Genomic DNA, 22,264 nt, shown 5'->3' on the forward strand with positions numbered 1-22,264 from the left:
TCCGACCGCCGAGCTCAAGTCGAGCAAAGCGAGAACGGGACAGGGGCATGGCTGTCGAGCTTGCTCGACAGCCGTGCCCCTGACATTGAATACCCCCTAAAAATATCCCAATCCTTCACACTGGCAGACACCAAGAATAGTCTACTAACAATATCCCAATCATTCACACTGGCAGACACCAAGTATAGCATTTTAATGAATTCCCAACCCGTCACGCTAACAGATATAAAGTATAGAATACTGACAATCTCCCAATTCTTTACACTGACAGATTACTGCTAGTACTGTACTTCTAAAAAAGAAAACAACTGGGCTGTTTTGGTTCTCAAATTAGTAATAAGTTGTGATGGAGAAGAGACCTTGTACAAAATAGATTTTAAATAAAAACAGTGGTGCTAACTGTGTATACACATTTTGCTAATTTGAAATAATGGAACATACTCAGTAAGAAATAGTTACTTTAATATGTGTGCAGAAACCAATTTAAATGATAGTCTTAACAATAAAATACTATGACCTTCATTAAAATTTAGGATTAAATCCAGCTATAGGATGAAACAGGTACAAATTGATCCGCACAGTCTATAAATGTTATAGTTGAACAATGCCTCTATCTTAAATGTATTCTCAATGTCATAATTTATTATATACTGAGGGATGTATATGTATAAATTGAAAAGAAATTTAAATTATTCCTTCAAGGGGCACTCTAGTATAACTATTGATGTTATGAGTTTATAGTCACTATAATCACTTCCTGAGGTGTCCCAGAAAAATGTAATAAAACTAAACTTTTATTAGGTTATCAACTTATCATGAATAAAATCAGCAAAATATTTGTAAAAAAATTTTGGTTAAGGAGAGATAAATGTGTAAAATGTATATTGAAGTGAACAGAGGCATAGCTAGGGCGGAGCATGGGCTCCGGGCGCCGACATGTCACCGGGCGCCGGAGCCGTGCACTTTGCCGCTGGCTCCCCCGCCCTGCTCGCCCGCTCCCCCAGAACGCCTGCCCACTCCCCCAGCATGCCCGCTCAGTGGCGTAAGTATGCTGCCTGCAGGGACTGGGAGCACCAGAGAAAAAACCCCGCTGTGCAGCCAGTGCAGGGATTCGGACTGGCGAATTAGCGGCGCCGACTGCTTTAACCCCTCCCAAACTCACATCCGCACATGCAGCTCCACAGGCAGCACATCCCGGCACCCGGTGACGTCATCCAGCGGCACACACCAGCCACCAGGCAGCTGCACACTGTTGTAGGACCCCAGCAAGCCTCTGGTAGTAGGAAGCTGCTACAAAGGACCACGTCAGGACCTGGTCTCCCGCAATACACACTGAGGTAATAACAGGGGTCTGTGCACTGCAGGGAGTCGGGACGCCAGCTCCTTGCACCACAGTTCCCCTAAATACAGCCACTTGCCACATTGACTATGGTGAGTGGCATATAATGTAAGGTGCATAATGGAGGGGGGGGGGGGGTAAGTGTCACTTAAGTGTCCAATGTGTAATGGGCACTATGGTGTGTTATATAGTATGTAATGGGCATTAGGGTGTGTTATATAGTATGTAATGGGCATTACGGTGTATGGTATAATGTTAGGTCATGCCCCCATTTTGCCGCGCAAGAGCCCGCCTACTAAAAATCGGGGGGGGGGTTGTGGGCGCGAAACATGCCCTTGCTCCGGGCACTGTGGCACTGGAAGTGAAATAATAAAATCAAGTGGTCTGCTGTGTATGAGATTTTTGTATTGGGGGGGATAGATTTGTACCTCAGGAACATAGGCGAATCTAGAATTATGGTAATGGATGGTCCCAGATCTAGAAACAACAGCAGGGGGACCTTTGCGTGGCAAAAAGGGTGCATGGCCTCATGGGAAGGAGGCGTGGCATCACAAAGAGGGGTGTGGTATTACACTTTAGACCATACACAGTAATGCCCATTAAACATTTTAGCAAACTCCGTAATACCCATTACACATAAAGCCACACACCATAATGCCCATTACACATTGTTCCACACATCATGATGCCCATTACATACGTGCTGCTTACCTACCTGCTCATTGCTAGGGGGTTCTTGCTTGATGGCACCATAGTACCCATTACACATGATGCCGCACACCATAGTACCCATTACACATGATGCTGCACACCATAGTACCCATTACGGTACTTGTTTCCTAGCACGGCGCCCATCGTGGGTGATCGCATACCTTAAGTTAAGATAACTTAAGGTATGCGATGGACCCGACCGACGCGATATTTGGCTATTTTTAGCCTTTATTGCCAGCAATGAGAAAATTGCGTTGATCACGTCTATTATAATGGCATGCAATGCGACCGATGCGATCAACGCGATTTTACATAGGGAACAATGTTAAATGGGCCAATGCCCCCAATTTTTGATTGTATAGGCACCCTTATGGGTAATGTGTATGTTAAATGCCCCCCCCCATTGTTAAAGCCAACACACGATTAACGCCAACCCAAAGAGTGGCGAGCGTAGCAAGCCCACGAGGGGCGGCGGTACACGCCCCGGCTGTATTCAGAGCACTGTAGCGGAACGGCTGTATTCAGAGCACTGTAGGTCATGACTGTTTGAAATAATACCCTTTTAACAACAGAAAATGCAGGGATTTACCCGGGAATATGGTCCCAGGATCCTGCATTTTCTGGTGTGAGGGGGAGAGACAACCACTCCCCTCTCCCTACCCCCCTTTAACCAACCAGCTATATCTTCGGAACCAACTTTCCCATTTACATGAGACCAGTATCATATTGAAGAACTTTTGAGTTGGCTTCGAATGATTTTGGTCGCATGAAACTGGGCTGTTTGGTTCCAGAGAAATCTGCCCTCAAAGAACATAAACAGTCATGAAATTACATTTAAGAAATGAAAAAAAAAAAACGGTTTAACCTCAATATCCCTGGAATCAATTAACCCATATGGATCCAGCCTGGTATCAGATTGAAGGCCCAGCGATTTGGATTCGACTGAGATCAACCACGAGCTTCAGTGATGCCGAAGGGGGAACTGGCAGCCGTTGAACTGGGTGGGTGTCTGAATTAGCGGGTCCCATGTTATCCTAAAGGGAAAACGTCCCAGCTTTGCCTGGCAGTATCTCTGGTTCCTAGGGGACTAGAGACACGGGGCTGGGTTCGTTGGTGCACCCCCAGACCACCCCCTAGATTCTCCTATGCTCAGGAAGTGATTACGGGGACTATAAACTCATAACATCAATAGTAAGTCTAGAGTGCCCCTTGTAGGAATACTTTTTATTTCTGCGATTCAGTAAATGTAATAGGGTCTGAGTTAGCGGAGGTACGAGACTTTGGGTGGTAACAGCTGTGTTGTGTACTGAGGCTAGGTGTAGGACACATCTGTAACGGCTCTCTACTCATCAGCACACACAATACAACAATAGTAGAACAGAACATACCAAACAGCAGACAAGCTATTTTAGAGTCTCACTGGATTGTTTAGATCCCAGAATTTCCTCTAGGAATGCCAGAACTTTAAACTGAGCTTGGTCTGCAAACATTGGGGTCGATCCTATTAACCCCGAAGAGTGAGAGTTACTGTTCAGGTGCTGTGTTCATGCTGAAAACGGCACCCGAATTAACCATAACTCGCACCCTTCGCAGGGCCGAAATCACAGAAATGTGCTCGCACCCCTATGGAGGTGCGAGCACTTTTCAGCTAATTCGGCCCACCGTAAAGTGCGCCCGGTGTCGTGATGATTCGCATTCAGTGAATCATCCGCACCCTCCCGGGTTAATAGGATCGACTCCATTAATAAATTACATATATTTGGCACATGTCACAAAGTTTTAAATAATGACAATGTAAATGCTGTAATGATGAATAGTGGCACCGACCATTATGTAACGCAGGATAACTGCTGCAAAGTAATGTACATTGTCACTCTAAGCTTGCTAGGCTGGTACTTACAAAGCAACTTCCTCTTCATTTGCTAAATGCATCACAAAAAGCGTAAGATGGAACAAGCCCTTTGGGATCATAGCTTTGATAAGTCTTTCATCCTTCTGCAACACTGACTCTTGAATCCTTTGGATGTCATCAAGAATCTGTTAGTGTCAGAGAAAACAATTTAAAAACCTACACATACATTACACATTTGTTGCAGCACTATACCTTTAACATGCAAATGCCATGCTATGAAGGATTTTTATTGAGTGGCTGCTGGAAGATCAACATCTACCAACCGCTGATCACAAGAACCTCCCGGCCAATCTGCACCTTCCCTAGTATCTGCTGTGCTGTCAAAACCTGCTGGTCGGTTAGCACTGATATCTGTGAAGAGCTGCCTGGGGAAATGTAAATGGCCTCAGCTTTCCCCAGTGTGTGCTGGGGAAAGCAAAGTTGCGATGACCATGATGTTCTAATGATCTGGTATTCTGATATTTCAGCCAATTTTTGGTAAAAGAAAAACAATATTTTACTAATTATAAAAAAAATGTAGTTTTATATAAATTTTAAATAGAGGATCTTGACCTAATTCAATCATTTTTTAAAAACTAACAATTTCTGAGCTGTTTTAGGGAAACAAATTTGACAGTATATCATTGATCGGGGGAAATTGTCTCGCCGGTGGGCTATTCAATTAGCACCAATCAATCTGCATGTGCCACAGTTTATCAAGGATAGGCAAAGCAAAATCCTTGAAAATGGGGCTGTTTCTAGCTACAGTATAACACACAGGTTTCACTGAACTTACGTGTTTCGGGAAAAATGGTTTATTTTTTGTAGGCATCCAAATCCGGACACCCCGAAAATATAAATAAACCCTGGAACACTGAGAAAAATTGAGAAAACCGTCCGTCTTTTCGGTCTCTACTCCCACCCCTTCTCTCCATGGGCCTTCTTCTAGTTCACTCTTTCTGACAAAATCCTTCTTAGATGGACAAAACCATGTGCACTGCATGGGGGGGGGGGGGGGGGGGGGGCAGATGTAAAATGTGCAGAAATAATTAGATTTGGGTGAGTTATTTAGTTTCTGTGCAGGGTAAATACTGACTGCTTTATTTTTACACTGCAATATAGATCTCACTTTGAAGTAAAACCCCACCCAAATCTAATTCTCTCTGCACAAGTAACATCTGCCCCACCTGTAGTGCACATGGTTTTGTCCATCTGAGAAGGATTTTGTCAGAAAGAGTGAACTAGAATAAGGCCCCATATCTCTTGTCCCCCCGCCTTGCCTCTCTCCTCCTACTTACCATTCCTTTTCCCTGCCCCTCGGCACATCTTTGACACTGTTGGTAAGCTCAAACTTCATACCAATATCATGATTTTTATCAGCAGATGATTTTAATATACAGATAAACCTTAACATCATGTGTAGTATAGTAAATTTTTCATAGATAAACTGGTTAGGACGAAGGCATAGGGGGATGCAATTAGCCCCAGCTACAGTAATTGATCCCCCATGGGTTAATTCAATTCAACTGCTGGCATTAACGTGTATAGATCCAGACAGGGCTGGTGGAACTGATTAATTATGGCATGAAAAAAGGGCCGCAACTGAAATAAATATGCAATCGGGCAGTAAATACCTGGTTTTGTGTTACCGGGATCAATTCTATTCCCCACAGTGTTAAGAATTATGGTCTTACTTAAAAATCTATGGGGTAATGGGTTTGATTACAACAATGACCCTGGAAGCGTGACCACTTGTCTACAGCAAAAAGATAGACAACCATTAGGTCGACACCATTAGTTAGACAATCAGAAAGGTCGACATGCCAAAAGGTCGACATGCCAAAAGGGCAACACTGCCATTAGGTCGACAGTGTCTAGGTCGATAGTCAAAAGGTCGACATGGGGTTTTCACAGTTTTTTTACCCAAATGTCAACACATTCGACATAGACACAGTTTGAAGTGAACCAAAGCCCCTAACTTGCAATGCTTCGGGCACGGTGCCTCGCTGCGCTCGGCACACTATTTTATTCTCACACCTCGCTTAGTGGATGGTAGGGCATGAAATACCGCCTGTCGGCACTTCGGCTCATAAAACAGTGAAAACCCCCATGTCGACCTTTTGACTGTCGACCTAGACACTGTCAACCTAACGGCAGGTCGACCTTTTGGCATGTCGACATTTTGGCATGTCGACCTTTTTGCTTGTCGAACTAATGGTGTTGACCTAATGGTTGTCTATCTTTTTGCTGTAGACAAATAGTCCGGATACGAATGACCCTATCTGTGAGGAATTTGTATGTGTTGGTATCCCAAAAGATCACCAATTTACTACAAAAATAAACATGGAAAATTAATTAACTTTCAATAAAATATTGTAGATTGCAGTGTCTTTAGAATAAAAGCTCAAAATTGCAGAGATTGATGTAAAGAATCATATTTTCTGAACAATATTGTATAATATGATTGGCGTTACTGTATAAAACAATAATATTTTTTTATGTAATACTATACACAAGCATGTTTATAACATTGAATTAAGGAACATTTATTGCACATAATTGCAAAATACTAAATTTCATGAACAGAAACAGAGCAGTTTACTTAACTATCATAAGTTTACAGTATAAATAAAGTTAATGATACATTGTAGCAATTGATACACATGCCATGTAAAACAAACTTAAAATGGCTGAATTATTTGAAAATCACTTCTATATTCAATTTGAAGAAAGAGTGAAACCTGTTACCTTAGAGTTTGTGATAGGCAGCGATACAAAATAATTTGCCCTCTTTTGCTTTTTACTTTCATCATCTTTACATTGTGACAGATGCACTTTCCTTTTCCTTTTCACCTTTTTGTTATCTTTTCTAGGGACTGAAATAGAAATGATGTTAAGTCATTATATTTAACGCTCATGGTGTAAGAAGGGGGAGTGAGGGGCAGAGGGTAAGGTTGGATGGTATCTTTTAAAGTTTGGTTATAAAGCAGTACAGTGTAGAAATCTGTAAGAGAAACAATCAAGGAAAGAGTGTGTTCTACCAGGAAAAGCGTAAATTAGTTTTACATGTAAAGAAATACTGTAGTCTTGAGTGTGAGGAATATACAGTAAAAGTAATGTCTACTATAAATCCCTGTGATGCAGACTTAAAAATACATACAAAAAAAATGCAATAAAAGATTTAGGCATTAAATGGGGTGCTTCTTTAATATCAGCTACTTGGGGGAAGGGGTATGGTAAAACCTCTTCAAAATTAATGTACACAAATGCAAAAGCAAACTGAAGCAGCGTTGAAAGGGTTATATATTAAATATTAATGGTATTGGATGGTCTGTGAAAATATGTAACAATTTTAAAATGAATTACTAAAAATAGCTTTCCCTGAGAAAGTAATAATAAAATGTGAAAGTCACGTACAGGAGTATTAACACAGATTTTTGCATAGTAGGTAGGTCCCTCTGATTTGCAAACTAGTGGTAGGTCCTCTGATTTGTACAGTTGCATTTTAAGTAGGCACATTTTTGGCACTTGAAATGTTAATTAAGGTCTCACCACTGGAAGGTTCATTGGGGACTTTTCCAAGCTGTTCAGCTAGATGGAGTTAAAGGTTATCACTGGAGGAAGATCAATGGACCTTTAGGATGTTCCCATGGTATGTCCTCTCTAGAAAATGGTGCATCGGTAGACGATGGCTACGTGCTGTTGATAGATTCAGGTGGAATCGTATGGCCAGTGGAGATGATGGCAAGTGACGGATGGTGTAATGGTTAGCATTACTGCCTCACAGTGCTGAGGTCATAGGTTCGATTCCCACCATGGCTCTGAGTGGAGTTTGTATATTCTACCCACGCTTGCGTGGGCTTCCTCTGGGTACTCCGGTTTCATCTCACAATCCAAAAAATATACAGGTAGGTTAATTGGCTTCCAACAAAATGAACCCTAGAATGTCTGTGTGTGCGTATATGTGGTAGAGAATATAGATTGTAAGCTCCATTGGGGCAGGGACTGATGTGAATGTTCCAAATATTCTCTGTAAAGCGTTGCAGAATATGTATGCGCTACTGTATATAAGAAACTGGTAATAAATAAATTAATAAATAATAAATAAATAAATAAGTGACACTCCTAAGCACGGATGCGTTTTTCTGTCTTTTTACAGCTTTTTCAAGGTGATGAACTGTAACAGTAATTTGCAAACAGAGGGACCTACTATGCAAATATCTGTGTGACTTCTCCGATACGTGACTTTCATATTTTTATTTCCTACTTTCTCACGGAAGGCTCTTTACAGTCATTAATTTTTTTAATTGCCATTCTATTGTGTTTGTGAGTTATAAAATTGTTATATATTTTCACAGACCATCCCACTATTGTTGGTATTTACCATATAACCATTTCACCACTGCTTCAGTTTACTATTGCATATGTGTACTATAAATCACTGACTGCTGAAACATGTCATTAACCTACTCAAAAATAACATTATGAGAGAGCAGTAAGCTAATTTTTCAACCAAAAGCCGTGTCACTAAGTGTAAGCTTGTTGCACACTGGAGATGAATTTCCATTAATAATAGAAATACACCATACAAGAATGTGAAAAATATAGTTTGAAAGGTAATGTTTATAAATGCACTGATTAAGCTGAAGTGGAACAGAAGCAGTGAAAAAAAAGCAGAACCACAATGATGAAAATATCCCAGTGCTAGAAGCAGAAGAGTAAAAAGATATGGCTAGAGATGTTATGCGTTAGATTACCCACACTGTGAGCAAGACCTTTCTTTGTACTTAACTCATGACTCTTGTTTGCCACGGAGTGTGGTTACTTTGTTTTCTAACATCATCAGCACAGTTCTCCTCTAGGAATGTTACCTTTTTTACCATCACAAACTCACCTGAGGGTATCCAATCGGAGCAGTAAAGTGTGAGTCTAGACAACTCTGTCTCAAAATCAGGGCCATTTCAAATGCTGGGTGAGCTGTGCTATTACATGGGGCACATTCTGCCACAACCAGTGTCTGCACAGTATTCCAAGCAGTCTGGAATACTGTTGAAAATGTCACTCCCAAAATGGCCACCAATTCAGAGACAGTATTGTAGGATGCTCAAGGTGGTGGCCATCTTGGGAGGGACATTTACTATAGGCTCTGAGAAAGGAAGCAGGTGCAAACAGTGGTCCCCAGAAATCACAGGACTGCTGACCAGCAGGGGAGTGAGGAGGTTTTTGGATCAGGAGGCTGGAGAAAGAAACCCCTGACAACTTGCAGGTAGTGCGGCATAATTTCAAAGGGGCATGGCCATAACATGGTGTTGGGGGCATAACTGTGGAGCATAATATGTTGTCAGGGGCATAACTATGGTACATAATATGGTGTCAGGAGCATTACTGTGTGGCTCATAATATGGTTCAAGGGGCAATACTCAGACATAATATGGTGGTAGGTGCATTAAATGGTATGTGTGAAGACACATCTATACATGAATCTCTTTGCTGGGTGAAAATTGATTATTTTTCAATTTCAGATTGGCTCCCAAGAATTCTACAAAGTTTCATTGGATATGGTATTTATCCCTATTTAGGTGTCAAGTGCCCCTACCCAATAATTCTGTGTAAATTAGCTAAGTTTGGGGCAGATGCATTACGCCTGAAGAAGCGATAAACTGGAGATAAAGTGGAAGGAGATAACGCACCAGCCAATCAAATTCCAACTGTCATATATCAAACACAGCTGATTGGCTGGTGCTTTATCTCCTTCTACGTTATCTCCAGTTTATCTCTTCTCCAGGCTTGATACATCTGCCCCATTCTGCTTCCAAACACAAACAATTCTGAGCTGGCCACATCTCACCATATGGCCATGGCACCAGTAAGGTAGAGAGAGGACTAGTGCCAGGACCATAGGTAAGATAGGGCTACTGTGGAATATCATAATGCCAATACCATATTGCAATAGCTTTCAGTTTGGTATTTGCTGTGCTGGGGAACAACAACCCCTTCCCTTTCAGCACATGAGGAACATTACTAATTTGATTTAAGAGCTTGTCTGAATGACTGTTTTTGTCCATTTTATGGCATTTGGTTATTTGGTTGTAAATAGTCAAATGTCATTGAGTCCCATACATTTTCATTCTAACCAGCTAACTAGTTGGATGACCAGGCAGATAATGTTAAAGTGTATGGCCTGCTTAAGGAAATGGTCTCTGCTGGATGCACACAGGATCCGGCCACTGACGACTGGATTTCAAGCAGCACACAGTGAGGTAAAGTACAGCCGCACTGTGTAAACACATACATTTCAATGTGTGAACATATACAGCACATTTAAATGTATGTGTTCTCCTAGAAATCCAGTAATCCTGCCAGCTGGTCCAACCACAGCATGCTGCTGTTGGACCCTGCAGCTTCAACCCTGTGGCAGCTGTGTGGCCAGCAGCATAGGAGACTGAGGGGTAGATTTATTAAGCTCGGTGATGTGATAAAGTGTCTGGTTTTTATCACCAGCCAATCAGCTCCTACCTGTGAAGTTACAGGCCTGGTTTGAAAAAATGACAGGTAGGAGCTGATTGGGCGGTGATAAAAACCAGACAGTTTATCACTTCACCAAGCTTAATAAATCTGCCTCTGCATGTAGTCTCCTTCCTGCCAAGTGGATCCTGCTTAACGGAACCCGCTTCACAGCTATGTGTGGCCCGGCACTTACTGAATAATATAAATGTGTTATACATATTCCTAATATTACATATGCAAAATACATACATTTTCCTACTCCTGTGACCTTATCTTTCATTTTTGTGATTTGATGTTTGACATTCAATAATTTTTAATCTATTGATAGTTTTTATTTGATTTTACCTTTTAAATTCACTATCATTTACTGTATACACTCAGAACACAGAGCGCTCTAAACATACTGTATATTGTTTTCTCATGTAGTTCACAGGTGATTCACAACATATGTTTAGTCTGCTATTATAGTCCAGTAGGGAATTAGATACAATAGATTCATCAGCAACCAGAAAGCTAGAAACTATAAAGTCACTATTTTATCCTTTGCTGAAGAATGCTGAACTATGCTTGTGAATCTCCAGTACAGGACACCCAGACTGAATTATTTATAATCATGGTAGATTTTAGTCATTGTGTATATATAACTACGTTTCTCTCAGCTGGCAAAAGATTGTAAAAGATTAGACATCATGTAAACTACTCATACTTACTGTCAAACACAGCACTAACATCCACATTTGCAAAAGGAAGTTCTGTTAGTAGATTTGTCACTGATGCGGGTCCCTTATTAAGAGGATTTGGTTTCCTTTTTCTGAGTTTCCTTTTATTCTTCAAAATTTTCTCTGCTTGCACATTTTGTAAAGCTTAAAGGTAAAAATACAATTTAATGAGCAAGTAAATTCAGTATTTAACATTAATGTTTAGCAGAAACTAGGCATTACTGATTAAATGCAATACATTAAATAACTGTACTGTGTATATTCAGCTAAAGCTGGATACACACCCAGTGATGGATTGGCCAGCCACCCGATGTGCCAACCAATCCAGTGCTATACTCAAATGGTAACATACCAATATGCAGCACAACATGTGTGGCCACACCAACCATAATGATGTTGTTGGCAGTTTCTGGGTAGGTATATGGGGTGGTTGGCGGGTTGGCTGCACAGACCAATGTATTCAACAGAAGAGTTTTAGTGATCTGCACCTATCTATCTATATAATATATATATATATATATATATATACACACATATATACACACACACACACACACACAATAGTTGGATATATAGCGCTTTGAATAGTCTCAGTCCAGCAAAAAAGCCTATTTCATAGGCAAAGTTACCACTAAGTTCCAATTTATTCGGACTGCAGCTCCCTCAAGTGAAGATTCCTGGGATCCTCAGGTATAGAAGATGTCTGCGAACAATAGATAAACAGAGGGGCGCTCCATAGTGCATAAAAACAGATTTTTATTCTTAAAATAATAAAAAACAGTTTTTATGCACTATGGAGCGCCCCTCTGTTTATTTATTGATCGCAGATATATAGATGATTTAAATGCTGAGGTGACATTCCAAAAAACAGGGGGCTGGTAATATTCCACTGGATATGTAGTCTTAGTAAAGTGGAGTCACTCACCAGTCTTGTAGTCATGTGTGATATTGATATTGAATGTTTCAGTTGTATTTGAAAAACCGTCCTGATGACGTTTTTTCAAATAAAGCTGAAACATTAAAAATCAACTTGAGCCTGAGTATCCTTATACTTTGAAGGCCTTGAGTGCCGCCTATCCACCTTACTCTATTATTGGTTTTGGGAAGGCACCCGACATATTCAAAACATTGGCTATACCCTGAGTGCCAAGCACCTGCTATATCAAAAGCCCACACCGTACATCGTTCAAACCGGTAACAACAATCAAGGGACATGGTTTGCTACCACAACAAATGATCACAAATGTTCAAGTGGCCACTCACCTTGGGTAATCTATCCAACTCCCCCAGTGACTATCATTAATAAAGATACTGTAGTGTGTGCCAAGGCGATGCTCGTTGGCATGGTAACCAATGAAGCTGGAAATCAGCGCAGGTGCACTGGATAAATAACAGCCCCGATGAGGAGAGCAATCAAAAATGTGTCTATGTTTGAATACTAGGTTTAGGTAAGTGAACTAAACAATACAGCAAGAAGAGGGCTGAGGATTTGGGGGACTAAGGGCCTGATTCAGATCCGTTCGGTACTGCGTGCATTCGCACGCAGTACCGATGTTGTGCGTCTGCGCAGGCGGGTATCTGCGCATGTGCAGGCATATGGTGCGTGCACCCACGGCGACCTTTGCCGGCGTGGGGGGGGGGCGGAGAGGGGCGGGGGGGTGTCGGCCTTCCCCATTCCCAAATGGGAACGCCCAGCTTTCCATGGGGGTTCCCATGAGAACGCTGGGCGTTCTCATGGTAATGAGGCAGTGCCCCGGGTGTGGGGGGCGGGTAGCTGACGTCACCGGATGTCAGCTGCCCGGCCATATCCACGCCAGCGTGCACGCATATATACGCAACTGAAAAGTCACTTATATATGCGTGCACGCTAAACATCATTCGATGGTCGGTGACCATCGAAAGATGTGGGCGGTTACCCGAGCCATGCGAATGGATGTTTATGCAAAACATCCATTCGCAGCTGTTCGGGCGAAGCCGCACTTTGAGGGGGCGGCAGGTGGGCGGTCGTTCGCCGGGCGGGGTTTGGTGGACTTGCAAGGCTGCGAATTCGCAGCCTTGCGAATCAACCTGAATAACCCCCTATAAGCGAAAAAATAAATTTAGAATGACGCAGGTAATACCGGGACTCAGAAAAACACATAGTGTACCACTGTGTGTGTGTGTATATATATATATATATATATATATATATATATATACACACACATATATACATATATATATATATACACACACACATACACATACACATACACACATATAAAAAGTGAAAGAAAAAAAAACATCAATAAAAAATAAAAAAACTCAAGTAATATTGTCGATCTGAAAAACTGCATAAATACGCAAGGCACCAGAACCTGGTATAAAAAAATAAGGAAAAAATTAGAAATGTTATTCAAGAGATATGGTTGATTTGAGTGTCCAGTTCATGCAAATTGCTCGTAATGCGAGAATAGTGATGATGTCACCAGCTGGACACCATTTCCCGAGAGGGATGAACGAACACAATCCACTCTCAATTTTTTTAAATAAACTGTATCCCTATGGATGGACATCATCACCATTCCAGCATTACGAGCAGTTTGCATGAACTGGACAATCAAATCAGCCATACTGTAGCTCTTGAATAACTTTAATAATTTTTTCCTTAATTTTTATACCAGTTTCTGGTGCCTTGCGGATTTATGCAGTTTTTCAAATGGACAATTTTACGTGATTTTTTTTTCTTTTTTTTAACCATCTACTTTTGATTTTTCTCAACATTAAAGCATGATCACCACCCCGTTGTGGCAGTGTGATCCAGTCAATTAGATGACATTGTAGTGTGGTAGTTTAATGGCCTGCTTGTAAGAAATTTCAGGGTACAGGTTGTTTAGCCTTTTTAGTATCAATGGCAGTCCTGATAGCATAGCGATGATTAGCCATCCTTTCGAAAAAACTTCCATGCCGACATAAGCCAGTCCACACGGACAATGTAGCAAATAGATGACGTGGTCTAACTGACAATGTAACCGATATTTGATGTTTATTGGTTTTCACATGCGAGGATGCGGGAAAGTGGGGCCAGGGACCATGCTGCTGCAGGTCGTACAGCCTGTACAGCGATAGCACCCTGGTTTCCTGCTGTAAAGCCAAGATGTTTGTGTGGAATCAGTGGGATGTATCATTGGGCGCATCAGGATCGGTTTCAAATTAGGACTCTTTTTATATGCCATCATGGGAGGACCATGGTGTTGTAATTTAAGACTGTTGTCAGATGCAACAATGGGCCAGTGGCAGTGTAAGCTCCTTAGTACCGCATGAGATGTAGATAGGTGTTGACAAAAATCATCCGGTCCTGTTTGGGGGGCCCAGTGTTCCTGGTGTTGGCATTCATCCTGGCTCTTGCAGTGTTTACCCGTGTTTTGTGCAGACATCTGCTAATAACATCCTCTGTATAGCTACGTTGAACTTGAAGGCCATCTCATCAATTTGTTGTTCCGTGAGGTCTCCATCAGTGTTATTGTGCTTCACCCTCATGAATTGCGAGATGGGCAGATTTTCCTTCAGTGTCTGAGGGTGTTGACTGGAGCTTAGTAGCTGCGTATTCCTATCAGTGCTCTTATGAAATAGGCTTGAGTGGAATTTCTCATCACTGATCCAAAAAAATAATGGACTGAGCTTCCACTTGGCATGTGAATCGTATGGAATAACCTATTTGGTTCAAAAAAGTAATCATATCATCAAATTCAGGTGCGGAGCCTTGCCAAAGTACTAAGACATTGCTGATTAACCTTTTGTACAATACGATGTGATGATTGTATGTCGGGAAGATATGGGTGGTTTCGTAGTCAATCATGCGGGACAAAGGAAAGACGTTTGGACAGAAGCTAAATTTTCTGATTTTAATCTAACTGGGAGGTACATTTTATGTATTAAAAAGAAAGATAAAAGTGACTTTGGCCCGTCAGGGTCACTGTCACTTTAAGAAGCGCAGTCTTGTCGGGACCAATGAATGGATCAATCAATCTGATATAATTCAGTATATTTATTAAAAAATACTATTACATGGAAAGGAAGTGCACTTCACAACTACAATAAAAACACATACTAGACAAACAACATAGAACATAAAATGCTGGCTAATTTCGTGAGGCTTAATTGTGGACTCAGTATTGAATATGGCAATATAACAGTTCCTTTTAGTAGGGCATTTTGTAATCCATAATAGTTACCAGTCCTGTATAGTCAATGGTCTCCTGCAGCTGTGATGAAGTGAGTATATTTACCTCAGGCAAGTGCTTACTCTGTAGGTGGTACTCTCTTCATTCCATTACCAGTAATGTGACTGGACACGATCTATATTTGCTGCCAAAGTAATAGAGGGCCCAGGCGCTGATGATGCCTCGCAGGAACTCACAGGAACTGATGTTTTGTAGAGCTCAAAAACGCATTTTTCCGCCTTAGATGTTTGTTAAAGGCCACATCTGTTGAGCAGTTCCTCTTCATTCTCATAAACTGGCTCTGGGGTATATTATTTTTCCATTTGTTGTAATGACTACTCCTATAGTTTAGATATCTGTTTTGGTCAACACTTTTTACATATGTCTGGGTCTCTATATTTTCACCCTCTACCGTGAGAGCAATATCCAAGAAAGTGACACACTCTGTGTGACTATTGGTGGTGAACTTTAAACCATACTCATTCATATTAAGATTATTCGTGAACTCAGTGACAGAATCTAAATCCCCATCCCAAATGAAAAACAAATCGTCTATGTATCTGCCATAGAGGACCAGGTTCGCCCCCAAGTCCCGCCCCCAGATGTTCTCCTCCTCAAATCTCCCCATAAATAGGTTGGCGAAACTTGGGGCAAACCTGGTCCCCATGGCTGTGCCCAGTGACTGTAAATAAAATTTAGAATCGAAAGTGAAATAGTTGTGTGTCAAAATAAACCTGATAGAGTTTAAAATAAATTCCACAGGGACATCCGAAATCTCCGGATCGTTCTCTAAATACCATTTTGTGGCTGTGATCCCCAGTTCGTGATCAATGTTGGAATAAAGGGCCTCAACATCACTTGTAATAAAGTGGTAGCTATCTTTCCATTGGATCTCATTTACCTTTTGCAAGAAATGTGTCGCAACTTTAATATACGATTGAAGCCGAGGCACATATTTCTGCAGATAGCTATCTCCAAAAAATGATAAATTGTTAGTCATTGAACCAATTCCAGCGATAATCGGACAACCTGGTGGACAAACAAGTGTTTTATGAATTTTTGGAAGAAAATAAAACGTGGGTGTGATGGCATATGATACTGAAAGAAAAAAATGTGTTTCCTTGGATATTGCTCCCACGAAGAGTCCGTCATCCAACAGATGGCCAAACTTATGCAGAAATTTCTTTCTTGGGTCGCCCCCTAGTTTTTCATAATATTTTACATCCATTAATTGTCTAAACGCTTCTTTCAAGTAGTCCTTGGTCTCCATTATCACAACCCTTCTCCCCTTTGTCTGCCTGTTTGATCATTATATTAGGGTCATTAAGCATGGATTTTAACGCTATCCTTTCTTTTTTAGTCAGTTTGTCTTTCAGGGGGGCTTTATCAGTTTTATTGCATAGGGTTTTAAATTGCTCCATGGTAACTTTATAGAAACTCTCAACAAACGGGCCCCTGAACTGTAACGGATAGAATTCCGACTTTTTCTTAAAAATTATTTTATTGGACAGACTTTCTTTGATATCAAATATCGGAATCTGTGTATTACTTACATTACTTTCTAGCGCTAAGGATTGCAGAATTTCTGAGTCTATTGCACCTAAGGTTTTTTGTTGTTGATTTTTTATTGTAAAGTAACATTTTTGGCTAAGGATTCTAACAAATTTATTTAGGTCAATTTACTTGCTGGGGCGAAGTTCAGTCCCTTTTCCAGCAACTGAATCTCCTCCTATTTCTTGATTTTTTTAGATAGGTTGAATATCCCTTTTCCTCTTATCTTCTTTTTGAATTGTTTCCTTGACTGTTTCTGTCCTCCTCGTTTTCCCGTAGATCTTAGTTTCTTAACCTTTTTGTTGATCTGGTGTAATTTTCTACTGGATTCCTTAAGTGGTCTGTTCCTTGGGGGTCCCCTAAAAAAACATTCCCTCTAGGTGGTGGTGGGGTATTGTAATTGGTCCCCAAACCCTCTCCTTTTCTCAATCGATCTCTGTCTTGATATGTCCTCCTGGGTGTGTAATTATAACTGTGACGTGGTCCCTCAGATGTGTCATAATTTGCCAATGGTTCATACCTATTCCTGGTTTCTATATGTTCCCTCCCGGTTCCCCTATATGTTTGTTGGGGCCTGTAGTTATTGTTATTAAACATCTTAATTTTTTGTTCTTGATTAGTCCCATACGGTCTCCTCTAGATTTTACCAGGTGTATATTTTTACGATTATCTCAATTATTGGTTGTACTAGTTCTATTGTATGTGTGTACTGTGCCTGACGCATAATCAGACCCGTCGCGGTCTAATTTATTATTTTTTCTGAGATCAAGGTCTTCTCAAAACTCTCCACATTTTTGTTAACTTGTTGATCTCTTTTAGTAAAATCACTATCCCCAGAATGAGTTTTTTATTTTTCTTGTACTTTTTCAATTTTCTTTAGTTTTATCTTCTCTATATCTAATTAACAATCGCATTAGATTTTTTTCAGCAATCATCAAGAACGCTCTCCCACTCTTCCGAGAAGGTTTTGTCCTCCTTAAATGTGGAGGTTTTTAAGATCATTAACCCCCTAGGGATAAGGTTCTGATCCAGATATTTCTGAATACCCCAGCGCTCCTACGTGGCCCTAGGGTCACTCTTTTCTATTTTATGCATTAGGTTGTGCACCCCAATCACCCTTTCTGTTGTATTTGTCTGTTGTTCCTCACAGACAGGAGGAATTTTGGTAGTGCTGCATATAACATTTAGCGCAATTCAGAGTCAAACCCCCAATTCTATATATATATATATATAGAATGGGGATGAAGGCACTCCAGAAAACAAAACCAGGTTGACAAATTGCCGGGGTGCTGCACGCAAGGTGGGTATGTAGAGAGGCAGGATCGTGGCACACTCCGGTCTTGTAAATAAGGCAAGGTACACAGAAGTACTAAGCAACGTTTCGGGGGTTTATTCCGTCTTCAAGGCATAAGAACAAATGACAGACATTCAAACACTCACCTATATTGCCTCCGTTCAGTCCTGCGCGCCTTCTCCAGGGTGCTGGCGTTCCTGCCTGGCTTCCCCGTCAGACTGGCTCTCCGTGATGACGTCACCGTCCCTGGGATTCCTAGTCTGCAGGGCAGGCTTCAGCGGTTGCCTAGCGACCCCCCGGAGATTTTCGCTGCATTGGAACAGAACAAACGGCGCAAGGTTATTTACAGCAAAAACATAACCAAGTGCAGGTTGCAAACATGTGAGAATGAAATGACACTAGAAAAACATATGGACTTTCACCGGGCACCAATGCAAAGGGGAAAAAAACAGGAGGTGCAGCAAGGGGTTGGGGAGTACGAAGAAAGCAGGTTATCTACAAAAACATGCTGAAGCATAATTGTTCATTAAGTCCTTTGGGGCTAACGGTGTCAAGTCTGTGAATCCAGCTGGTTTCCAGCTGTAACAGTTTCTTTCCCCTGTCTCCTCCGCGATGGTCATCAGGGATCTGGTCGATGATGATGTAACGTAAACTGGCCAGTGAATGTCTTTCTGCTGCAAAGTGTTTCGCAACTGGCTGATCCATGGGTTTATTGTTAATCGAGGCTTTGATTGCAGAACGATGAAGTGCAATGCGTTCTTTAAAAGTTCTTATGGTCTTTCCCACGTATCCTAATCCGCAGGGACACAGGATTAGGTAGACTACATGGGTACTGGAGCAAGTCAAGGGGTATTTTATTTTATATTTAAAGCCCAAGTGGGGATGATTGAACGTTCTTGAGTGTATCATCGCGTTGCAGGTGGTGCAACCGGTGCATCTGTAGCACCCACCTGGTTTTTTAAAAGTCCCAGCCGGGACCCTGGGGGATATGTCAGTCCTGACAAGCCAGTCACGGATATTCTTTCCCCTGGTGTAACAGGACATCAGTCTGGAGGTCTTGAGTTCTTTCAGATCTCTGTCGGTTTGGAGTATGGGCCATAGATCTCTTGAAGTTGTGGAGATAGATGTATCTGCTACATTGAACGACCTGACCCATCGAATAATGTCTGGGCTGGATGTGGGTTTTTCTCGCCTTTTAAGTGCAGTCTCACGGCTGATGAGATCCACCCTCTTTCGGGCTTTGTCTACTGTACTTTTAGAGTAGCCTCTCGAGAGGAATTTCCCCTGCATCTTCTCCAAATCAGGCTGTAGGTTGTCGTCACTGTTGGTGATCCTCTTTACCCGGAGGAGTTGCGAAAACGGCAATCCCCGTTTCAGGGCCGGCGGGTGGTGACTTTGGGCAAGGAGCAGTGTGTTTCTGTCCGTGGGTTTAGAGAAGATGGAAGTTTTGAGTTTACCTTCTGCTTTAGTGATGCATACATCTAGGTAATTCACCGAGGTAAGGCTCATGGAATACGTGTACTTGATGGGGCTGGGTTGGGAGTTGATATTGTCAATAGCTGCCACAAACTCTGCTTGAGTTCCAGTCCAAAATAGAAGCACGTCATCGATGTACCTCGTATAGAAGCTGATCCTGGTGCTCAATTCACCGGTGAGGAAGGTATGATATTCAAGGGTCGCCATGTATGCATTGGCGTAAGCTGGAGCGACTGGAGATCCCATAGCGCATCCAGCGCATTGGAGATAGAATTTCTTATTGAAGATAAAGTAGTTTCTATGTAGAATCAGGGACAGTAGCGAAATGAATAGATCTATGGCAGGTCCTTGATATTCTGTATCCTGTTCCAGGAGTTCCCTGGTGGCAGAGAGGCCCCCTTCATGGGGGATACTTGTATAGAGGCTGCTGATGTCAAGGGTGATGAGCCATGTGTCGTCAGGTATAGTCTCGATCCGGTCCAGTTTGGTGAGAAGATGGGTAGTATCTTGCAGATAAGCTGGAGTTTTTTGAATGACAGGTTGAAGGAATTTGTCCAGAAAAGAAGAAACGGGGCTGTACAGGGAGTCTCTGGCCGAGATGATGGGCCTGCCCGGTGGTTTTTGCAGATTTTTGTGTATTTTTGGTAAGCAATACATCAAGGGTACTCGGGGGAAATCTGTGGTCAAGTAGCTCTTGACAGAGCCGGGTATTCTTTCCTGGGAGACGGCTTCAGAGAGGATGGTATCAAGCTCCTTTTTGTACCGTGGGGTAGGGTCATTGGGTAGCAGCATGTAGGTTTCCGTTTTGGAAAGCTGTGACATGATTTCTTTCTGGTAGTCTTCAACATCCCAGACGACGATGCCGCCCCCCTTATCAGCCGGAAGGAACATCACGTCATCATATTGGCTCATGTTCCTAAGGGCTGTCCACTCGTCTATGGATAAGTTAGAGAATTTCTCTTTCTTCTCACCTGGAGTTATGGGTGTGTGTATTAAATTCACTTTGGTTTCCAAGACTTTGGAAAAACTTTGTATCGCCACATTTTGGGATGGTGGGTCAAACTTGGATTTTAGTTTGAATTGAGAATAAATCGAGGGGATGGGGGCCGAGTAGGGCGGAAGAATGGTTTCTCTGCTGAAGTATTCCTTCAGTCTCAGACTCCGGTTCAGTCTCATATTCTCGATCTTCCAATCAAGGGTTTTGAATTGGTTTGTCGGGACGTAGGAAAGTCCTTTATTGAGAACCTGGATTTCTGCGTCTGAAAGAGTTCGTTTGGAAATGTTGAAGACTAGGGTTTTTTCGTTGCTGCTCGCCCTTTGCCTTTGGAACCTGCGGCATTGTCCTCCTCTTCTAGGGGGTCGTTTCCTCTGATCCTTTCGGCTCGTGTTTTTACCCCTGCCGGGGGGCGCCTGGAGTTTTTTGACGCCGTAGAAAGGGACCCAGTGTCACTTGCTGATGAGGCTGTTTCGCTTTGGCTCTCAAGTCCAGATGGGCGAAAGTTGCGGCGTCTGGATTGCCTGCCCTTGTTGGGTGGTCTGTAGGGGCCAGAGATCCAACGATAAACACTCTGTTCGCTGTAGTCTCTGTTGACACGATTAAATTTATTTTTCTTAAACTCCACGAGTTCTTTCTTGAATGTGGTCACTTGTACGGTAAGCTTAGTTAACCAGTCTTCCTTAGTGTCAGTGGTGAGTGTAGATAGATGCATTCTTTCATACTCCGCTATCTTGATGCGGGTCCGTTCCATCTCTAATGCTGCCTCGCTGATCACCAAGGTGATCAGGTCAAAGGAACAATTGTTCAAAATGGCGCACCATTTGCGGCAGAATTCGTGATTGTATCTGCCAATGGTGGGGGTGTTTCGAATTCTGAAGCCCCTGGGGATTTTTTTCTCTCGAAAATATTCGGACAGTGTAACACCATGGAGTAGGAATTCCACTTCTTTCTTTCTCATTTTGAGTAAATTGTTGTAGATATCTTCCGGGGTTAATTCTCCCTCCAATTCGGTAAATCTCTGTTTGAACAGAGTAGCAGAGGATTCATCCTCAGAGAAGTGGAGTCTTTCTCCTAATGGCAACTGTGGTCCCAGAGGGTTGTCCGCTCTCTCTGTTTGAGAGTTTGGAAAAGACATGGTGTAGTCCAGGTATGGCAAATCTGTGTCGACACCAATCACCAGCAGATAAAAATCGACCGCAGAGACCCAGGGTGGGTAGACAGCTGCGGTGGCACAAAGACTTGGTATGTTCAAAGCTTGCTGTAAACGGATGGTTATGGGTGCACGTTCCTGAATGCTGAGGCTAGTGTTAGCCCAGCAACATATGTAGAATGGGGATGAAGGCACTCCAGAAAACAAAACCAGGTTGACAAATTGCCGGGGTGCTGCACGCAAGGTGGGTATGTAGAGAGGCAGGATCGTGGCACACTCCGGTCTTGTAAATAAGGCAAGGTACACAGAAGTACTAAGCAACGTTTCGGGGGTTTATTCCGTCTTCAAGGCATAAGAACAAATGACAGACATTCAAACACTCACCTATATTGCCTCCGTTCAGTCCTGCGCGCCTTCTCCAGGGTGC

General features: G+C 42.2%; 1 protein-coding gene across 5 annotated transcripts in view; it reads right to left on the reverse strand.

The window, feature by feature from the left end:
* Positions 1 to 22,264, reverse strand: part of AKAP7 (A-kinase anchoring protein 7) — a 195,499-nt gene that overhangs the window by 153,023 nt on the left and 20,212 nt on the right. For all 5 annotated transcript variants that reach the window (XR_014471700.1, XR_014471699.1, XM_083176713.1 and 2 more), the window contains exons 2-4: positions 11,159 to 11,311; positions 6,690 to 6,817; positions 3,951 to 4,087 (exon numbers count right to left, since the gene is read on the reverse strand). Coding sequence is in view for 3 of the 5 variants with exons in the window: in XM_083176713.1 (XP_083032839.1) it covers positions 3,951 to 4,087; positions 6,690 to 6,817; positions 11,159 to 11,311 (418 nt within the window). In the remaining 2 variants the exon portion in view is untranslated. The remainder of the gene's footprint in view (positions 1 to 3,950; positions 4,088 to 6,689; positions 6,818 to 11,158; positions 11,312 to 22,264) is intronic.

This window comes from Crinia signifera, chromosome 3, assembly GCF_055691185.1.
Source record: "Crinia signifera chromosome 3, ASM5569118v1, whole genome shotgun sequence".
In the NCBI taxonomy this organism is placed as follows: domain Eukaryota; kingdom Metazoa; phylum Chordata; class Amphibia; order Anura; family Myobatrachidae; genus Crinia; species Crinia signifera.